The following is an 18,614-nucleotide window of genomic DNA, read 5'->3' as shown; positions in this document are numbered from 1 at the left end:
TAAAGACACAATAGAATCAGCCATTATCTTGATGGGTGCAGAGCAGATTTGAAGGGTTGAATAACCTACTATTTCTCATTTTTGTATGCACAAGCTTTTTCTTCTAAGATATGGGCTGTAACCTCCAAGCTTCTCGCAGTGTAACTGAGGGAGGGGGGGGGAATTCAAATATGTGCTTTCTCCCCTCCCCCGAAGGTTCCCAGGTAAGGTTCGCATAGCAATTAGACAGAAACTGCAAACTTCTGATGAGCAATTGCCCTACAGTGGAAACCATCCGAAAATGTGAGGTAAATCATAAACATCAGATAGTTTGGGGTCTCACGGTAGCATGGTGGTTAGCATCAATGCTTCACAGCTCCAGGGTCCCAGGTTCGATTCCCGGCTGGGTCACTGTCTGTGTGGAGTCTGCACGTCCTCCCCGTGTGTGCGTGGGTTTCCTCCGGGTGCTCCGGTTTCCTCCCACAGTCCAAAAGTCCAAAGATGTGCGGGGTTAGGTGGATTGGCCATGCTAAATTGCCCGTAGTGTAAGGTTAATGGGGGGATTGTTGGGTTACGGGTATACGGGTTACGTGGGTTTAAGTAGGGTGATCATTGCTCGGCACAACATCGAGGGCCGAAGGGCCTGTTCTGTGCTATACTGTTCTATGTTCTATGTTCTGGCTGTCTCACCAATAGTTACCAAAAAAAAAGATAGAATTAAAAGCACCTCCAGCTTCTGGGTAATGATTGTACAAACCCATGCCCCGAACCCCCAGGGACTGAGTAGCCACCATGCCAACTATCCGACCGCCACGCGCACCCCCACTTCCCCTTGCACGATTGTCTGTTGCTCCCTAAATTCTAACCACCCACCTTCTTCCTGGCTAGACCTTTGAATTTAACTGATATACGGCACAAGTTAAAGGGACCATGGCTTCTTTGCCTCCGCGTCAGCGTGCTCGAATGAAGCCCTCAGGGCTGCGTTGTCCTGCACAGTTTTCACCTGATCTTGGTCACAAGGTTGGATGAGACAGGATTGAAAAAATCCCAGGGTAAAAAAAGTAGGAGGAGAGTGGCAGTCTAATTCTAATAACACTGCAAATTTAGATTCAAGCTTTAAAGATGTCTGGATTGATTCTCGGGTATTTCAGTGCCTTGCTGCCAAAAGCCACTTTTATAATGGCAAGACAACATGTGTTGCATGTGTGCCAACTGCATAATAACTAAAAGGAACAAACTCCACCCTGGCCATTCGTAGAACACACAGTATAGAAGGAGGCCATTCAGCCCATCGAGTCTGCACCGACCCATTTAAGCCCTCCCATCCACCCTATCCCGGTAACCCAATAACCCCTCCTAACCATTTTGGTCACCAAGGGCAATTTATCATGGCCAATCCACTTAACCTGAACGTCTTTGGACTGTGGGAGGAAACCGGAGCACCCGGAAGAAACCCACGCAAACACGGGGAGAACGTGCAGACTCTGCACAGACAGTGACTCAGTGGGGAATCGAACCTGGCGCTGTGAAGCCACAGTGCTATCCACTTGTGCTACCATGTTGCCCATTTTCATTGATCCCAAGATAAGCTGTTAAAAACATTGCAAACTCGTTAGGTTTTTGCTGGCCCTTCCATGGATATCATTAAAAAGTGCAACAATATTTTATGCTCACCTACTGTTGCAGGTTTCCAGCATCTGCAGTACTTTTCTTTCATCCTGCTGGATTTTTTTTTTAGTTTATCTGGTATCCAAAATAATTGGCTTGGCACAAATAATAATGGGAGCCCTTTCTGGGGAGTGTTGACATTTTTAATGTGTAGGCAGTTGGTAGTTTTAAAGTCATTAAATGCTGTTGTGTCTTTGCATGGTATTTCTGTATTAATTAGATATTCAGAGAATTTCATAAACTTGGCGATTTGCAATTTTAGCTTACTAATCACATGAACTAAGTGCATCCTCCATTATAATGCCTCAGTCGACTTGTCAACCAATCAGCATCTTTTTCTCATGTATTACAAATTGTTGTTTCCTTTAAAATTTGGCCGCCTTGCATCTGTCCTGAGTGCAAGATGAAGAGCTGTGACAATGTGCGTCTTTGTTCAGCAGCACTCAACTTACTATCTGTTCAGCAAATAACATAGGATAAGAACTAGGAGCAGGCATAGTCAATTGTCCCTTGAGCCTATTCGGCCATTTGAAACAATCCTGGCAGATCACATCTCGGCCTCCACCCCTTTCCTACCTGTTCTCTATAACCCTTCAACCCATTACTAATTCAAAATTGGTCTGTCTCTACACATTTGCTCAATGTCCCGGCATCCACCGCACCCCGGGGTAGTGAATGCCGCAGATTCACGACCTTGACGGAAGTAATTTCTCCTCGTCTGTTTTAAATCTGCTATCCCTTATCCTGAAACTATGATCTCTTGTTCTAGATTGGCCCACAAGAGGAAGCATCCTCAATTAGATCTCCTTATTCTTCTAAACCTATAAGTCTAAACTGCTCAATCTCTGATGAGGCAAACCCAAATGCTTTTATCCTTTACAAACAGAACTAATATTTTATTTACATACATAGCTTACATAGAACATACAGTGCTTTATTTTTATATAATAATGATTTGGGTGTTAATATGTGTGTGTGTATGAGGAGGGGGCGGGGGGGGCAAGATTGGGAAATTTGCAAACGACACACAAATTGGCCATGTAGTGGAGCTGTAAGCTCAAACTATATAGGTGGGTTAGTGGAGTGGGCAGGAAAGTGGCAGATGGAGTTCAACTCTGACTTCCCCAAATGCATTATCTCTCGCTTATCAAACAGTAAAAGGACATACACAATAATTGGGAATATACTGAGAGATAGATTAAGTGCAAGATTTTGTGTGCAAGTGCACAAGCCCCTAAAGGTAGCAGTGCAGGTAGATAAAGTTGTAAAGAAGGCATATGCTTGCCCTCATTGTTAAAGATATAGAATACGAAAGTAGGGATGTAATGATGGAACTGTATAAGACACGGGTGAAGCCACAACTGGACTGTTGTGTGCAGTTCTGGTCACGTAACAGGAAGGGTGTAATTGCTCTGAAGAGAGTGCAGAAAAGATTTACTGTAATGTTGCCAGAACTGGAGAATTATAGCTACAAGGAGAAATTTGAGAATTTGGGGTCGTTTTCCTTGAACACAGAAGGCTGAGGGGTGACATGATTGAGGATACAAAATTGTGAGGGGTAAAGATAGAGTAGACAGGAGAAACCGGTTTCCCTTGGCAGAGAGTTCAAAAACCATAGATTCAAGCTAAGTGGCAGAAGGATTAGAGGGGACATGAGGGGAAACTGTTTTATGTCGAGGGTGGTGGGTGTCTGGAGATCACTGCCTAAGTTGGTGATGAAGGCCGAGACCCTAAACACTTATTAAATAGTACCTCAGTCTGCACCCAAAGTGCTGTAAGCTGAGGAGCTATAAACCTTGTGCAGGAACATGGAATTCAGAAGGGCACCTGGGTGTCTTTGGGTTGACATGTCCAAGATGGGTCGATTGGCCCCCTTCCGTGCTGTAGCATTTCTATGTTTCTATGGTTCTATTTATTGGGCTGCACCAGCTAAGGTCATTCATATCTCTTAATTTCGGCTTAGCCCGGGAGAAAATTATTGTAGATACTTTCTAAACAATATGGGCTGTAAAACACTATTCTTTCAGGGGTGAGGGCATCACTGCTAAGGCCAGCATTTGCTTCCCATCCCTAATTGCTCTTGACATTGCTTTGGGTCTGAAGTCACATGGAACCAGGTAAGGACGGCAGATTTGCAGCCCTAAAGGACATGAGTGAACAAGATAGGTTTTTACAACAACCATTAGAACTAGCGTTTAATTCCCGATTTATTAATTTAATTTAAATTCCATCAGCTGCCTTGGTGGGGTTTGAGACTGTATCCCAGAGCATATTAACCTGGACCTCTGGATTACTGGCTTTACCACTACACTGCTGCCTCCGCTGAAAGCTGAAAAAGCTTTTGAGACTTTGTGGTTTCCTCCCATTTCCATTCCAAAGTACAAAACCATGTTGAAATTGTTGACTAGTCCATCAACAAACTAATGCAAGAAGCTGGTTTTGTGACTTGATTTCCCTCGTATGGCAAGTTCTGAGTCATGGCACTAGCTCAGTGGGTGAGATGGGATGAAAAAAACTGCAATTTAAATGTTTTCTTCCTCGTGGATTTTCAAGTAACAGGTGTAACCAAATAGATTATTGGAGATCACAATTGAGTATCGAATGCCAGGTATTCTGTAGGTAGATCAGGTTTGTCCAGATTTGTTATCATTACTCACCATTCTGACAACAGGCAGCTTTGATCGGTTTATGGTATGGCGTCCGCTTTTAGATCAGCCAATGAAATTGAAAGCAACCTGCTGTTCACATTAGAATTCTGAAGACCTTCAAATCAATTTGCCTAGGTAGACGTTTAGCTGTAGATGCTGAATTTAAATAAAAAATATACATGCAGTGTTGCCTGTCAAGTGCTAACTAAAGACTTTTAGACAACAAATTGAAACCTGAATGACACCGTTGGAAACTGCATAATTTGCTGCATCCATTGAGTCCATTCTGCTGCAAAGCAAGGTAATAATCAGTGGCAGAAAAACTATTAGAATATTGGATCTCCTACGTTGTGTGTTGATTTACTAAAATGAGGTAGCTCTTGTTTCTTATTATCTGCTCCACTGTAGAACGTTTGCACCTCTATATTTGGTTATGCATGCAAAAAGGATTTTGCCCTCAGGGGAGATGCGATTCATTCTATTCACCAAAATAGTAACAATGCTTTTTTTTATAAATACTTTATATTTCATGCATATTTTAAATTTGCCATTTCCATTTTGTAAAATGAGTTATACACAATTGGATGTTGAAGGTATGCCATTTCTTTTGACATTGTGTTTGCTCCCTACATATTCTCCCATTAGTTTGTTTGCGGACATACAAACTAGGAGCAGGAGTAGGCCACCTGGCCATTTGACCCTTCAATGCCATTCAATACTGGCCGATCGGAGTGTCACCTCACCTCCTCATGGTAACCTTTCACCCACTTGTTTATCAAGAAACTATCTACCTCTCCCTTGAAAACATTCAAAGACTCTAATTCCAATGACTTTTGAGGAAGTGATCTTGTATGTTTCAATAAAATCGCCTTTCTCTTCTAAACTCCAGCTGATACAAGCCTAGCCTGTCCAGTCTTTCCTCATAAGGTAACCTGACCATTCCAGTTATTAATTCAGCAACCCTCTCTGAACTGCTAATGCATTTACATCCTTCCTTAACTCTGGAGAGCTGTACTGTATATAGTATTCCAGATGTGGTCTCACCAGTTTGCTGTACAACTGAAGCTTAACTTCCCTGTATTTATCTATAAACTAAAACATTCTATTTGCTTTCCTAATTATTACCTACCTGTATCTTTTTTTTTTGTAATTCCTTGCACTAGGACACCTAAGTCACTCTGAACTTCTGAGCTCTGCAATTTATCATCATTTAGAAGAGTCAAGTGGACTACTCCTAGTTCTTATGTTCATAAAAACTAATGGGAGACTATGAAGGCAGCAAACACAATGTCAAAGGAAATGGCATATTTTTCAACATCCAGTGGTGTGTAGCCCACGTTTTTACAAAAGGGAAATGGAAAAAGCAAAAATATGCATGAAATCTAGAGCATTTATGGGCAATTTCCACATTTGCCCTTATTATACTTCATTTGGCAGATCGCTGGCCTACTAAACCTGTCTGTCCTCCTGTAGCCCCCTAGTGTCCTCTTCACAACTCACTTTTTTAACTATCTTTGTATCATGAGCAAATTTTGCAACCATGCCTTTGATCCCTTCATCCAAGTCATTTATATATTGTAAAAACTTGAGGCCACAGCACTGATTTCCGAAGCACAGCACTAGTTACATCCTGTCAACCAGAAAGAGGCCTATTTATGGTTACACTCTCTGCTCCTTGTTAAGCTAGCCAATCTTCTACCCATGCCGATATGCTGCCCCCTACACAAGTTTTTACTTTCTGCAATAACCTTCGATTTTCTGCAATAACCTAAATGCCTTCTGGAACTCTAAATGCAGTACATACACTAATGCAGATAAATTACACTGATATTTTCGAGCAGGCACCAACAAAAACAAATATGCCAACAAAATCCCCAACGCACTTTCTATTTGGAGCACTGCTGCATGCAATCTGTGGAGAGATTTCTGGGGATTCAAAATCATTGTACAAGGTTGTCCAGAATGATGGGCAGCATTGAAGTAGCTAAAACCACTCTGGAATAAAATAATAATAATAGCAGACAATGCTGGAAATACCTGGGCCAGGCAGTGTCTGTGGAGAACGAAAAACAGTTAACATTTCAGGTTGCTGAACATTTTGTTAAAACTGGAAAAACTTAGATGTAACTGGTTCTAAGCAAATAGAGGCAGTGAGAGGGTAGGGCTAAAGGGACGGTCTCTGGGAGTAGAATGCAGGCAAAATTAAACATCAAAGGATAATGGTGCATGGCAAAAGGAGATAGTAAGCGAATTAAAGAAACTAGATTGATCTAGGCAATGTGTAAATGGGAACAACTGAATCATCAACAGTTGTCGTCAAAATAGATACGGATATTAAGGTTATAACCTGAAACTTTTGAAGCCAGAAGGCGATGAAATGCTGTTACTTGAGCTTAGTTGGAATACTGTATTAGGCAGAAGACAGAGGTGGGAGTGGGACAGAGAATTAAACTAACAACCAGAAGCTTGGAGTCATGCTTGCGGACTAAACTGAGGTGCTCTGCAAAGTGATCACCTGATCTGTGTTTGGCCTCCCCGAGGTAAAGGAAATCACACCGTGAGCCGCTAATACTGTATGCTAAATTGAAAGTACAAACCAATTACTGTTTTATCTGGAAGATGTATTTGGAATTTTGATCAATGGGAAGTTAAAAAGGGTAGGGATGCAGCTCTTGTACTTGTATGGCAAGGTACAGGGGGTGTTGGAGATAATTGAGAATTGCCTGGAGAACAATCCCTTTGGAATGTTGAAAGGGAAGAAGATGCATTTTGTGGTGACAAGGCCTTGGAGGTGGAGAATGACGGGTTAAATGTGGACGCCAGTGGGGCGGACGGTGAGCACAAGGGAAATCGGATTGTGGTTCTAGACAGTTCTGGGACTTGCACTCCATTTGTAGGTGATGTCATCCAAGGCTGATGGGTCTCTGCAAGTCAACTCATTGTCTAATGGTAATTTATAAGAAATGCATATTGCTCTATTTTATAAATTTATGTTTCCAATAGATATCTTCAATAGCATCACTCATTCCCATAGGTGATTTCCAAGTCCCTTGACTGCCAGAATTGATTCATGTGGTCTATTAACTTGTTGTGCAACAATGTAACCTAGCAGGCCCACTTGTTATTTGAACTCGGCAGCTGTGAATTGTGTGTCAGGAAACAGGTAGGTTTCAGTGATCTCTATTTGTATTAAATATTAGGAATACGGTATATATTTAAATGGGTTTAATTTAGTGCTTTTGTGTAAGAAAGGGTACAACTCTAGTTAGAAAGGGTAAAACTCTATGATTATAATGTTCAGTAAAGGTGTTTGCTTGGGGGCTTTGGTTTTAGTTCAAACTGTTTCTATTGTGTTGAGAGAGTCTGCAACAGGAAAAGTAAACATGTGCTTGGGGGAAGAATGTGATGTTCCTTAGCAATCAGGGGCCACTTTGAGAGAGGACCTTTGAATTTGTGTTTTACTGGATCCAGGCAGTTGGTAGGAAGCTAGAAAGGGATAACTCTCAGCTCTGCTATAAGCAGGAAAGCCATATTATGGAGAAATGTTCACCCAAAGCAAGCTCCAGAGGAACTAAAGGACAGTTGGTTCTAGAAACTGGGGAAGCGCGGTAGCACAGTGGGTAGCACTGTTTCTTCACAGCCCCAGGTTCGATTCCTGGCTTTGGTCACTGTTTGTGTTCGAACCCGGGTGTTCAGCACCATAGTCCCACTTGCTAACCACTGCTGCCCTGTGATATCACTAACCTGTGTATGATTTCATGACGAAAGGATGCAAAACTGCAAACCTTTTGGACACTTAACAATGTCTGTGACCTTTTAATGGCTGTGAACACTGGCATTTTCTCTGGTCTTTGGAATACTGGTGATGTACAACCAGCAATAAGCAATTTTAGAAACTGTTAACATTTCCCAAAAAATGAAATGCAAAAAAAGCTGTAAATTTGGAATAAGGACAGGAATTGCTGGAATAGTTGGGGAACAGAGGTTTCAGGGTGAGAACAGTGGGCACTGGTATCTTATTGTGGGACAGGAGAGAGGCAGGCTTTAACTGTATGCTGTTGACGAGAGCACAATGCGGGATGGGAAGGTGGTGATTTTATCAATGATTGATTAACTACTGTAAAGCATATTGTCCATTTACAGTTTAAGTGCTTTCAGCATGGCGACCAAATATATAGCTATTTCGACCTTGTGGCTTTAGCTATTTAAAAAATTGGAGTACCTAAGTTTTTAGTGCACCAACAGCTTCCCTTTATTTTTTGCTTCCTACTCTTGCCTATCATCACCATACTGCCACCACCGCCCTCCAACCAACATGGTGTTCAGAATAAAATGAATCTCTTTAAGGTTGCCATTGTTATTATGTAATTGATTACCAGGGGATGTTGCGCAAATTAAGTTGAAAATTTGTTTCCTCTTCCATCCCAGCTTATAATAAACTTGTAATAAGCAGCACGATATGGCACTTGCGCAATGCCATAATTTCTGTATTGAACTAGGTCTGTGGTAGCAGCTCTGAAATTCAAGCTAATAATTAGAATGTGAGAATTAGGTCTATCAATTAAGTTATTTCCATTCTTATTTTTTTTGCATTGGTTGCAGCAGCATGTTTTGGTCACTTAAATTTTATTGGTATTTGCAGATGAAGAGTATCATATTTTTAAAAAAAGAAATAAAGCCATACAAGCAATTTATATCTCTCCTATGAAACTGGTCGAAGTGTCACATTCTAATATTCTGATTGGTTCATTCGGTGAAACTCAGAGGATAGCTTGAGTATGGTAGTACGATTGACAAAGTTCTGGGTCAACAAGGTTCAGATATTCAACATCTCGGATTGGGCTTTTTAGCCAAAGGAAGTGAACATATCAAGCTCCCCTCTGTAGTTCTTGCCTTGAGTACCTCTAAGCTGAACCCACTCTGCTCCCCAAGCTCGGGCCTTGTACTGCCCACTTGTCTCTGCTTTGTCTTTCTCCTGTTACCTAACTCTCTCTCTTCGCTTATTCAAGTTCTAACTGGCCCAAAATCCTAACAGCGCAGTGAATGTACCTACAGCATATGGACCACAGTGGTTCAAGAAGGTGGCTCACCACCTCCTTCTTCAGGGCAAGTAGGGATGGGTAATAAATACTGGCTTTGTCAGTGGCATTCACATTCCATCAATGACTAAAAACAAATTGAGACCATGAGAAATGTTAAGCCAACCGAATGAAAGATATGGAATGCTGAAACAAAGGCAGAGAGTGATGCAAAGAATTAGAAGCCATTACAAAAGGCATATTTTTCTCTATCGGTAGGATGCAACAGTGATCATACTGTCATGCATAGTCATATCTAAAGCATACATAAGTATATAATGTATAATATATCTATAGGTAGGAATTAGTATACTGTAATTGACACTACTTGCAAGTGAGACACTGGCACTGAATGTAAAACATCAACACTACATTTCCAAGCAACAATGCAGTAAATCAATATGGGAACAAATGAATGATATGATAAACATTTCCTTGATTGAAGGAAATATCGTACTATGCGATACAAATTATTTTTGCATTTTTCTTGTGTGGAAATATTTCAAAAGAGCCAAAAATAAGTATTCTATGTTTATTGCATTTATTTTTTCTAAATGGAAATATTAAATGTGAGGAACATTCTTGACTATCCCCATTACATTTAGAATTGTTATCATGTTATTTTTGGGAGACTTTTCAGTGATGGGGAAGGAAAGATGTTTGCATTTCAGCTCCAAGTTTCAGCTTTACTAGCGGTATATAAAGTTAGAAATCTCCAGTTTAAGATGTAGTTTGACTTGGCTGGAGCAATTCATTTTTAGAAAACCCACTTGGTAGTTTGACTAGTAGGAATTTCCCCTTTTCCAAAGCAATAACCATTATCACATCGAATTCAGATTAAGCAGTTTTTAATGTTGATTTTATTTCTCGTGTGACTTTTACAGCAGCTGGGAAAACTGCAAATGTCAGAAACCTAAAATATGAACACAGAATGTTCACAGTAAACAGCTGGTTTTATTATCTGAAAAGGGAAAAATTGCTTCAAATTCTGTTCTGACCAAGTGTTACCTAAAACCTTGGTTGATGATGCCTACCGATTGGCCTGTTATGTACCATATGTAAACACATGCAAATGTCAGCCTTTGTTTATCAGGGATTGTGAGTTGTGATTATTTATTACTTCATTAAATAATTTAAAGGCACTCACTGGAACCTTTAGATTTTCCTTCCACTAATTCTAGCAACAATCACCCAGCCAATCGACAAGTCTGCGTACTACACAGTCTTTCATAATGCCTTCTAAAAAGAATAGCAAGTACACAGTTCAACTTAAACAGGAGGAACAAAATGGCAAAATGGGAATTTGGACCCAAGAGCCATCCAACTCAATGCATCAGAGAAATGAAGAAAGAAAGAACTCGGGTACATGAAAAGTGACTTAGTATTTGGTCAGGAAATGAAAATTTCACCATATCTGTCATTTCCACCATTTTGTCAGCTGACATTGAGAGCAGAATTCATATTGATTAACCTGTATTGATAATATGGATGAAGCACCGATGAAATTTGACATGCTGGCAAACAAGATCATTACATTACCAAGATTGGTGAAAAATCTGTCCTTGTAAAGATGACTGGCCACAGGAAGATGCAGTTCACAAAGGCTCCAATCTGTATGGCCAATGACACTAAATTAAAGTTGATGGTGATATTTAAGCACGAAGCTCTCCCCAAAGAGAATTTAAAAAAAAAAAATTGAGTGCCCAATTAATTTTATCCAATTAAGGACAATTTAGCATGGCCAATGCACCTACCCTGCACATCTTTGGGTTGTGGGAGTTAAACCCATACAAACGTGGGGAGAACGTGCCAATGGCAGTGACCCAGAGCCGGGATCGAACCTGGGACCTCGGCTCCATGAGGCAGCAGTGCTATCCATCGTGCTGCCCCCCCCCCCCCCCCCCCCCCAAAAGAGAAATTTCGAAAGACGTCATGAAAAAAGCTGGCTGAAGGTGACTGCAAGAAATGGAATTTGAGGCCAGGATGACTTGTGCCAAGAAAAAGCTTGCTCATTTGGGGCTTCTTCAAATCTCACCTTGTTGATGTAGTTTGTGATGTGAGATCAACCAACACCGATGTGGCAATTCAAGACTGTATCTGAAAGTGGAACAACTGGATGTTGAAGGCAAGAAACATTAATGAAGGTGCAAATATGTGAGCAACATTGTTCCAATGGGCAGGGAATAGATTTGTTCCCAAAGGCATTTCTAAAATGTGGAATATCGAATACACTCATCAGCACTCGGGATGATTCCTTGTGGAATGATTATACCGAAGATGCCAGTGAAACCAATGATTAAGATTAGGAAGATCGATATACTGCTATATAGCCAGCCTACAGAGGCAATTGTTTGGTGATTCATTTGGTGTTCAGAGTGATTTCAAAAGACTTCAAGTGAAGTGTTTGTTATATATTTATATTGTGTTTGATGAAATGTACCACATATAGTTTTTAATGGTAGAAAATAAATAAATGTTAGAGAATGAACTCTCTAGTGTTGCTGGTATTTACTTTATTCCTTTGGAATAGTCTTTTTTGGGCCCAAGTCAATCTCAAAAGTATCACCCATGTGAAAGTCAACGCCATGACCGTTGACCTTTAAAATAAAGTGCCATCATAAATTTGTCTGATACACGAGTACCTATGTTATTTCAAACAAGAGAACTTTAATCCATTGATCTGAACTGCTCCAAATCAAGATTCCAAAGGTGAAAAGATAATAGTGCACTGGGCAAATATGCCACACAGACCTTAATACCGCTTTCTTTTGAAATGTCCTACAGAGCAAGTAAGCTGAAATTATATGCCCACCTTGACTTTCACTTGCTGACTCCTGAACCTAGTATGAATATTCATCTTTATATTGAACAAGTTGTATTTGATTAGCTCCATTAATGTAAGAAAATGTCCCATGGTGGAGCATTACGAAACAAAATTTCACACTAAACCATAAGGAACTATTAGGATAGATAATCAAAAGCTTAATCAAAGAGTTAGGTTTGGAAAGTATCTTAAAAGAGGAAAGTCGGGCAGCACGGTGGCCTAGTGGTTAGCACATCCGCCTCACGGCGCTGAGGTCCCAGGTTCGATCCCGGCTCTGGGTCACTGTCCGTGTGGAGTTTGCACATTCTCCCCGTGTCTGCGTGGGTTTCGCCCCCACAACCCAAAAATGTGCACATTAGGTGGATTGGCCATGCTAAATTGCCCCTTAATTGGAAAAAATAATTGGGTAATCTAAATTTTTTTTAAAAAGAGGAAAGTGAGGTGGTGAGGTTTAGGGTGGGTATTCCACGGTAACTTCATTGCAGTGTTGATGTAAGCCTACTTGTGACAATAAAGATTATTATATGTTATATAGTGCTTTAGGTCCATGGCAGCCAAAAGCAATGAACATCAATAGTGGGGCGATTAAAAACAAAGTTAAACATTGCTGCATTGGAATTAAATTATATTTACAACTTCAGTTCTGTACAGAAGCCTGCTACCCAACCTGAGCGCTCCAACTGCCCAGGCTCTTGGGGATTGCGAGTTTGCAATCCTGTGATGTTCTGTAAGCCCCAGTCCCATGGCTGTCAAAATGGGACTGGTTTCCATCCGCTGAAATGTAATTTTGGCAATTAATAAATGTCTGGCTCTACAGCAGGGGGCCCAGTGCTGAGTCCTGCAGATCCCCACTGGAAGCAACCTACCAGTCACAAAAACATCCATCAACAAATTACCCTTTGTTTCCTGCCACTGATCCAATTTTGTATCTAGCTCGCTACATTCCCCTGGATCCCATGGGCTTTTATTTTTTTTAACCAGCCTGCCATGCGGGACATTGTCAAATGCCTTGTGAAAATGTATGTAGACCACATCAATTGCACTACCCTCATCAATCCTCCTTGTTACTTCCTCAAAATTCTCATTCAATTTGGCTAGACATAACTGTTCCATAATAAATCCATGCTGACTGATCTTGATTAATTCATGCCTTTCTAAGTGACAGTTTACCCTGTCCCTCATTTGCCCACTAAAGAGGACAGACTGACTGGCCTGTAATTATTTATTCTGCCCCTCACTCCTCTCTTTTTAAATAAAGGTACAACATTAGCAGAACTTCCATCCTCTCTGGCACCTCACCTGCATCCAGTGAGGATTGGAAAATGGTCAGAACCTCCTCAGTTTCCTCCCTGGTTTCTTTTAACAGCTTGGTGTACGTTTCACCCGGCGCTCATGACTTATTCACTTTAAAGGTTGCTAATCCCCTTTAATAGTTCCAAGTCAGGATGGTGTGTGGGTTGTTTGGGAACCTGAAGGTGGTGGTGTTCCCATGCATCTGTTGCCTTCTAGGTGGTAGAGGTGGGGGTTTGGAACGTGTTGTCGAAGGAAGCTTGGTGTGTTGCTGCCGTGCATCTTATCGATGATGCGCACTTGCCACTGTGTTGGGGTGGAGGGAGTAATTGTTAACGGTGGTGGATGAGATGACAAACCATCAGACTACTTTCTTAAATGACATTGAGCTCCATGAGTGTGGTCAACTATGTCAAAGACTTCAAACTATTCAAGAAGCATAAGGAGGGCTGCATTACCATTACCATGGTAGCATAGAGCCGTCTTTTGATTTGAGAAGTTTTGGCGCTGGGTCAGGATGGATACCCGATTGATGGAATTTAAACAGAGTTTCAGGAAAGATTAGGATTTGGAGAGCAAAGGGAGTAGGAGATTAGTATGTATAGAAATTCCTTTCTGGGAGTGACTTTAAATGTTGAAGTTCTGCAGAGTAATTTGTAGTTTATCTTTAATGTATAATACAATTAAGGAAGTGAGATATGAAGAGATTTTAATTGATGGATTTGAAGAGTGGACCTGCTATTTGCAAATGGAAACCAATCAAAACTGTCAAACATCGATTCTCCGCAAATGTTATTGTACAATTTAATCACTAACAAATAGGGATCATGTTTCCATTTATTGCTTACAGTAGCAATTTCTATTGATACATTATCATTCATTAATTTCTTGTAAGACCATTGTTCACGGTTTCTACTTTTGGGACCTTTAACCCCACTGCCCCCATTTCTTGGGCATGATATAATAGAAATGACCTACCAGCATGTTATCAAATTTGGCAAGTTGCATTTGTTGTGTCAATATGACATGAAAATAAAACCAAAGCTTTATTCCTTTTGTTATTTTGGCACACAGTGGCAACAGTGTACACCAGGGGTGGGCAAACTTTTCCGTGCAAGGGCCACATTCAGAAATTCACAATTTTAAAGGGCCGCATAGGATATTAAGTAAAATAATTACTTCACCCGGTTATGATTCTGGGCGCCTCATATAGAACATAGAAAGAACAGGCCCTTCAGCCCTCGATGTTGTGCCGAGCAATGATCACCCTACTCGAGTCAACGTATCCACCCTATACCAGTAAGTAACCCAACAGCCCCCCCCATTAACCTTAAAAAAAAATTAAAAAAAATTTTTTTTAATTAAAAAAAGAATTTTTTTTTTTTCTTTAATGACTTGGTGGGCCGCATAAAGACCTTTGGCGGGCCGCATGCGGCCCACGGGCCGTAGTTTGCCCACCCCTGGTGTACACCATATACAAGATGCACTATAGCAACCTGCCAAGTGCCCTCCTCCTGAAACATACCTTCATTGTTGCTGGGTCAAAATCTTGAAACTCTCTTCTAACCGATCACATGGGCTGCATGTAGGGGATGAGCAACTAATGATGAGCACATCCCCAAAATGATTGTTGAAAAAAAAAAAATTGCCTCTTCACAATTTTGAGATCATCATTGTAAAATTGGCATCATATACAAGATTACAGCAATTCATCAAGCCTCCTCCTCCTGGACCAGCCAACTGTTTCCACCTAGAAGGACCAGAGCAGCAGACACAAGGGGCAGCACCACCTGTAAATTCTCTTCCAAGCCACATATTATACTGACGGGGAACCATATTGCTATGCCTTCATTGTTGCTGGGCCAAGATCCCAAAACTTTCTTGCTGACCAATCACATGGGCTTCAACGGTGCACCTTCTCAAGTGTCGTTGGGCATGGGCAACAAATGATGAGCACATCCCCAAAATGACTTTTTAATAAATTTGACCTGGGGCATTTTGCCTTTTAACAGTTTTGAGATCATCGTTGTAAAATTGGAAAAGTTAGCACTCATTGTGTATTTATTTTGGCATTTAATTACATTGCTCAACTTGTACATATTAGTTTTTATTCTAATTTTCTCCAATATGATTCCATGTATAATGGCAGCTTGTTCAAGTGACAGTTTGGAGACTGGCGAGTGAAATTATTCAGTGAAGGTAGAGAAATGCTTGTTGCATGTTGTGTTCAAGCCAAATTCAACTATGGCAAAGTGAAACCTTTGTCTCTATTATGCAAATCCATTTTATGCTGTGCATTTTCATAATCCATTTGAGCAGTTCCTTTGAATCTTGAAATGGACATCAAGTAAATAAAATTTAAAATGACTGGCATGTTCTGGACTGTAGCAGAACGTTCTATAATGAGATTGAGAGCTGTACCTCTGGCAGAATGTTTGTATTGTACTGTTTTACATTTGTTGGATGTACTGACAACTACTCCGTATGCTTATTTGGTTTTATTTTCATTCCAGTTCTGTAGAATTCGCATGTACTCGGTTGAAAAGTAACATGTGTTTGAAAGCTGCGGTAGATCTGATTGGCAGATTGGTTGCTTGATATATATTCAAACAATTGCTGGTGCATGTGCATAAAACAAAACTTACATTACCATTAAAAGTAAATGGTAAAGTGAAGCATGTAGACTTCACTGCAAGCATGTTTGTATGTCTTTATGGTAAAATGAATGCACAATGTCATTATGTTTGGACACGATTACAGCACTATTGATACTGAATCTCGTGATTTTATGCTTTACTCATGTAGTTGACCACATTTTGACTTGTGTATTACTGCAACTATATTGAAAGTATTGCGACTCTTCTCCAACTCTGTAGGTCTTCGCCTTCACGGGGTTTACACTCGGTAATATAGCATTGACCCTTTCCTGAAGGATTTCTCCTTTGCGTTTGATTATTCATAGTGCTCAAATCCTGATTACAAACTGAATAGCAATCTCTTAAACTGATGTTCAAATAAATTTACCTTTGTACTTCATTGACACTGGCTATCGACAGTAACGCAAGATTCAAACGCTGCCCTTTGGAGGAGCATCTTATTTGAACAAAATCAATTCTATATTTGATTTTTGTTTTCGTTATGTGACCTGCAACAGTTATCAAAGATTTTGTGCTGTGTTTTGATATGTTTAGATTTCCTTAAAAGTATTGTCAAAGTCATAGCGATATTACATTTCTTTGTATTCATACCATATATGTCTACATGATATATATGTCTGTGGTATATCAGTGGTGCGGTTGAAGATCCATTATTTAAAGAAGCTCTTAAAGGGTACAAAAGGACTGGTTTAGCTCAGTGGGCTAACTGCAGAACAAGGCCAGCTGAGAATTCTGAATTATTCTCCGTGTACCCGAACAGGCACCGGGTGAATGTGACGACTAGGGGCTTTTCACAGTAACTTCATTGCAGTGTTAATGTAAGCCTACTTGTGACAATAAAACTATTATCATGTGCCACAGCTGTGAAAATTTGATTTTGCCTTCTATGTTTGTTAGAGAACAAATCTGAAATGCTTGCCAATATTTTTCTGAAGCAAGTAAAGGCACTGATTGGTATTTCTTTGCTCTTGTTTCTTAGAAGTTTTTTTACCAAGAAGACAAAGGAACCCATTCCTTCTGCTTTTAGTGCTCCTGGATGGAAGTTATTTGGAAAAATCCCACCAAGGGAAAATTCACAGAAGGATTCCAAAACAATACAGCAGGTATACATTTAAAAGAAAATTCAAAGTGTACCAATGTGTCTTGCAGAGTATACCCGTTTAGATCAAAGATGTTCTGTTTGCTGCTTGACCTGTGGTAGGTAGATTTTGGTGGTTAATCTATTGGTTACACTTCCTTTCATTGCCAAATCTGTGATCTTCTATGACAATGACAAATGTAAATAAATGATAAATATTTTGTGTGAATAACATCTGTTAATAACGTTTTGTATTGATCGAAGCATGAAAAGTTTGAAATAGTAGCTTTGATATTTTCTGAAAAATACAATCGCTGGGATAAGGAACAGAGTTATTGATGTAATTGGAGACAAACTGCACATGTACCTAAAAGACCATTACTAAGGAAACAATAGAAATTCAATTCCAATGTGCTGTAACACTTTTTCCACAGTAACCTTGCATTGCACTCGAATACTGGTGTTCTTTCACATGACTGCAAGGGTTGGCTTATCTGAAGTCGGTGGTGCAAGATGGTAGTAGCTGATCTCCTTTCACAATAATGATTCTTCATGTGTGGAATGTGTTAATTCCTATGTTCTAGAATGAGAGTTCACAGATGTAGGTTGAAAGGCGGTAGATTTAACACCGAGATGAGAAGGAACTGCTTGTAGAGAGTGATGAATTTGTAGAACTTGCTGCCCCATAGTGCAGTGGAGTTTGCATCATTAAATGGTTTCAAGAAGGATATAGATATATTTCTGATGGAAAAACTAGTTAAAAAGATATGGGGAGCAGGCAGGGAGATGAATTTGAGACAAGGAAGAGATCAGCCATGATCTGATTGAATGGCGGATCAGGCTTGAAGAGCTGCATTGCCTACTTCACCTAATTCCTATGTTCTGAGTTGGTTCCAGATCACTTATCTTCACCGTTCACTGGATGGAAGGATTGTTAGTGTTATCTCCTTGTTTCTGTTTTATTTGATGATCAATGGCAAAGATTGCAGTTGGGTGCAAAGTCCACCCGTTTGGAGAAGGCTTTCTTGTTCCTACTCATATTCTTTGCTTAGCCACAAATTCAAAATTTACTCTGAATGCATTTTAAAACTTAATTTGAAAAAAGATCCTTCATATTTAATGGCAGTAACTTTGGGGGAGGTGGGAGGCTGAGGTGGGTGGCTAGCTCATGGACAAAACTCTTAAGCATTCAATAGACATAAGGCACCAAACAAAGGAGACTATTAGAAGTTAGTGATATTTCTAATTGTGACTGAGGTTAATGGTAATTATATAACTGAATAAATCTAATCAATTGTTGCAACACAAGACCATGTGGTGCACATAATTTGGTACAGCCTTTAGGAACCCCAAATCCATTGATTTCACTTGAGGTTGATTACTGATTATACT

The 18,614-nt window shown here is 40.2% G+C and overlaps 1 protein-coding gene across 4 annotated transcripts in view; it reads left to right on the top strand.

The window, feature by feature from the left end:
- The window catches only part of tbc1d12b (TBC1 domain family, member 12b), a 104,267-nt gene that overhangs the window by 33,926 nt on the left and 51,727 nt on the right, over nucleotides 1–18,614 (top strand). For all 4 annotated transcript variants that reach the window (XM_038822408.1, XM_038822406.1, XM_038822407.1 and 1 more), the window contains exon 2: nucleotides 17,124–17,247. In XM_038822408.1, the coding sequence (XP_038678336.1) occupies nucleotides 17,124–17,247 (124 nt within the window). The remainder of the gene's footprint in view (nucleotides 1–17,123; nucleotides 17,248–18,614) is intronic.

This window comes from Scyliorhinus canicula, chromosome 16 (assembly GCF_902713615.1).
Source record: "Scyliorhinus canicula chromosome 16, sScyCan1.1, whole genome shotgun sequence".
Classification (NCBI taxonomy): domain Eukaryota; kingdom Metazoa; phylum Chordata; class Chondrichthyes; order Carcharhiniformes; family Scyliorhinidae; genus Scyliorhinus; species Scyliorhinus canicula.
Note: the sequence above shows the minus strand (reverse complement) of the source record. Positions and strands in the feature narration are given on the sequence as shown.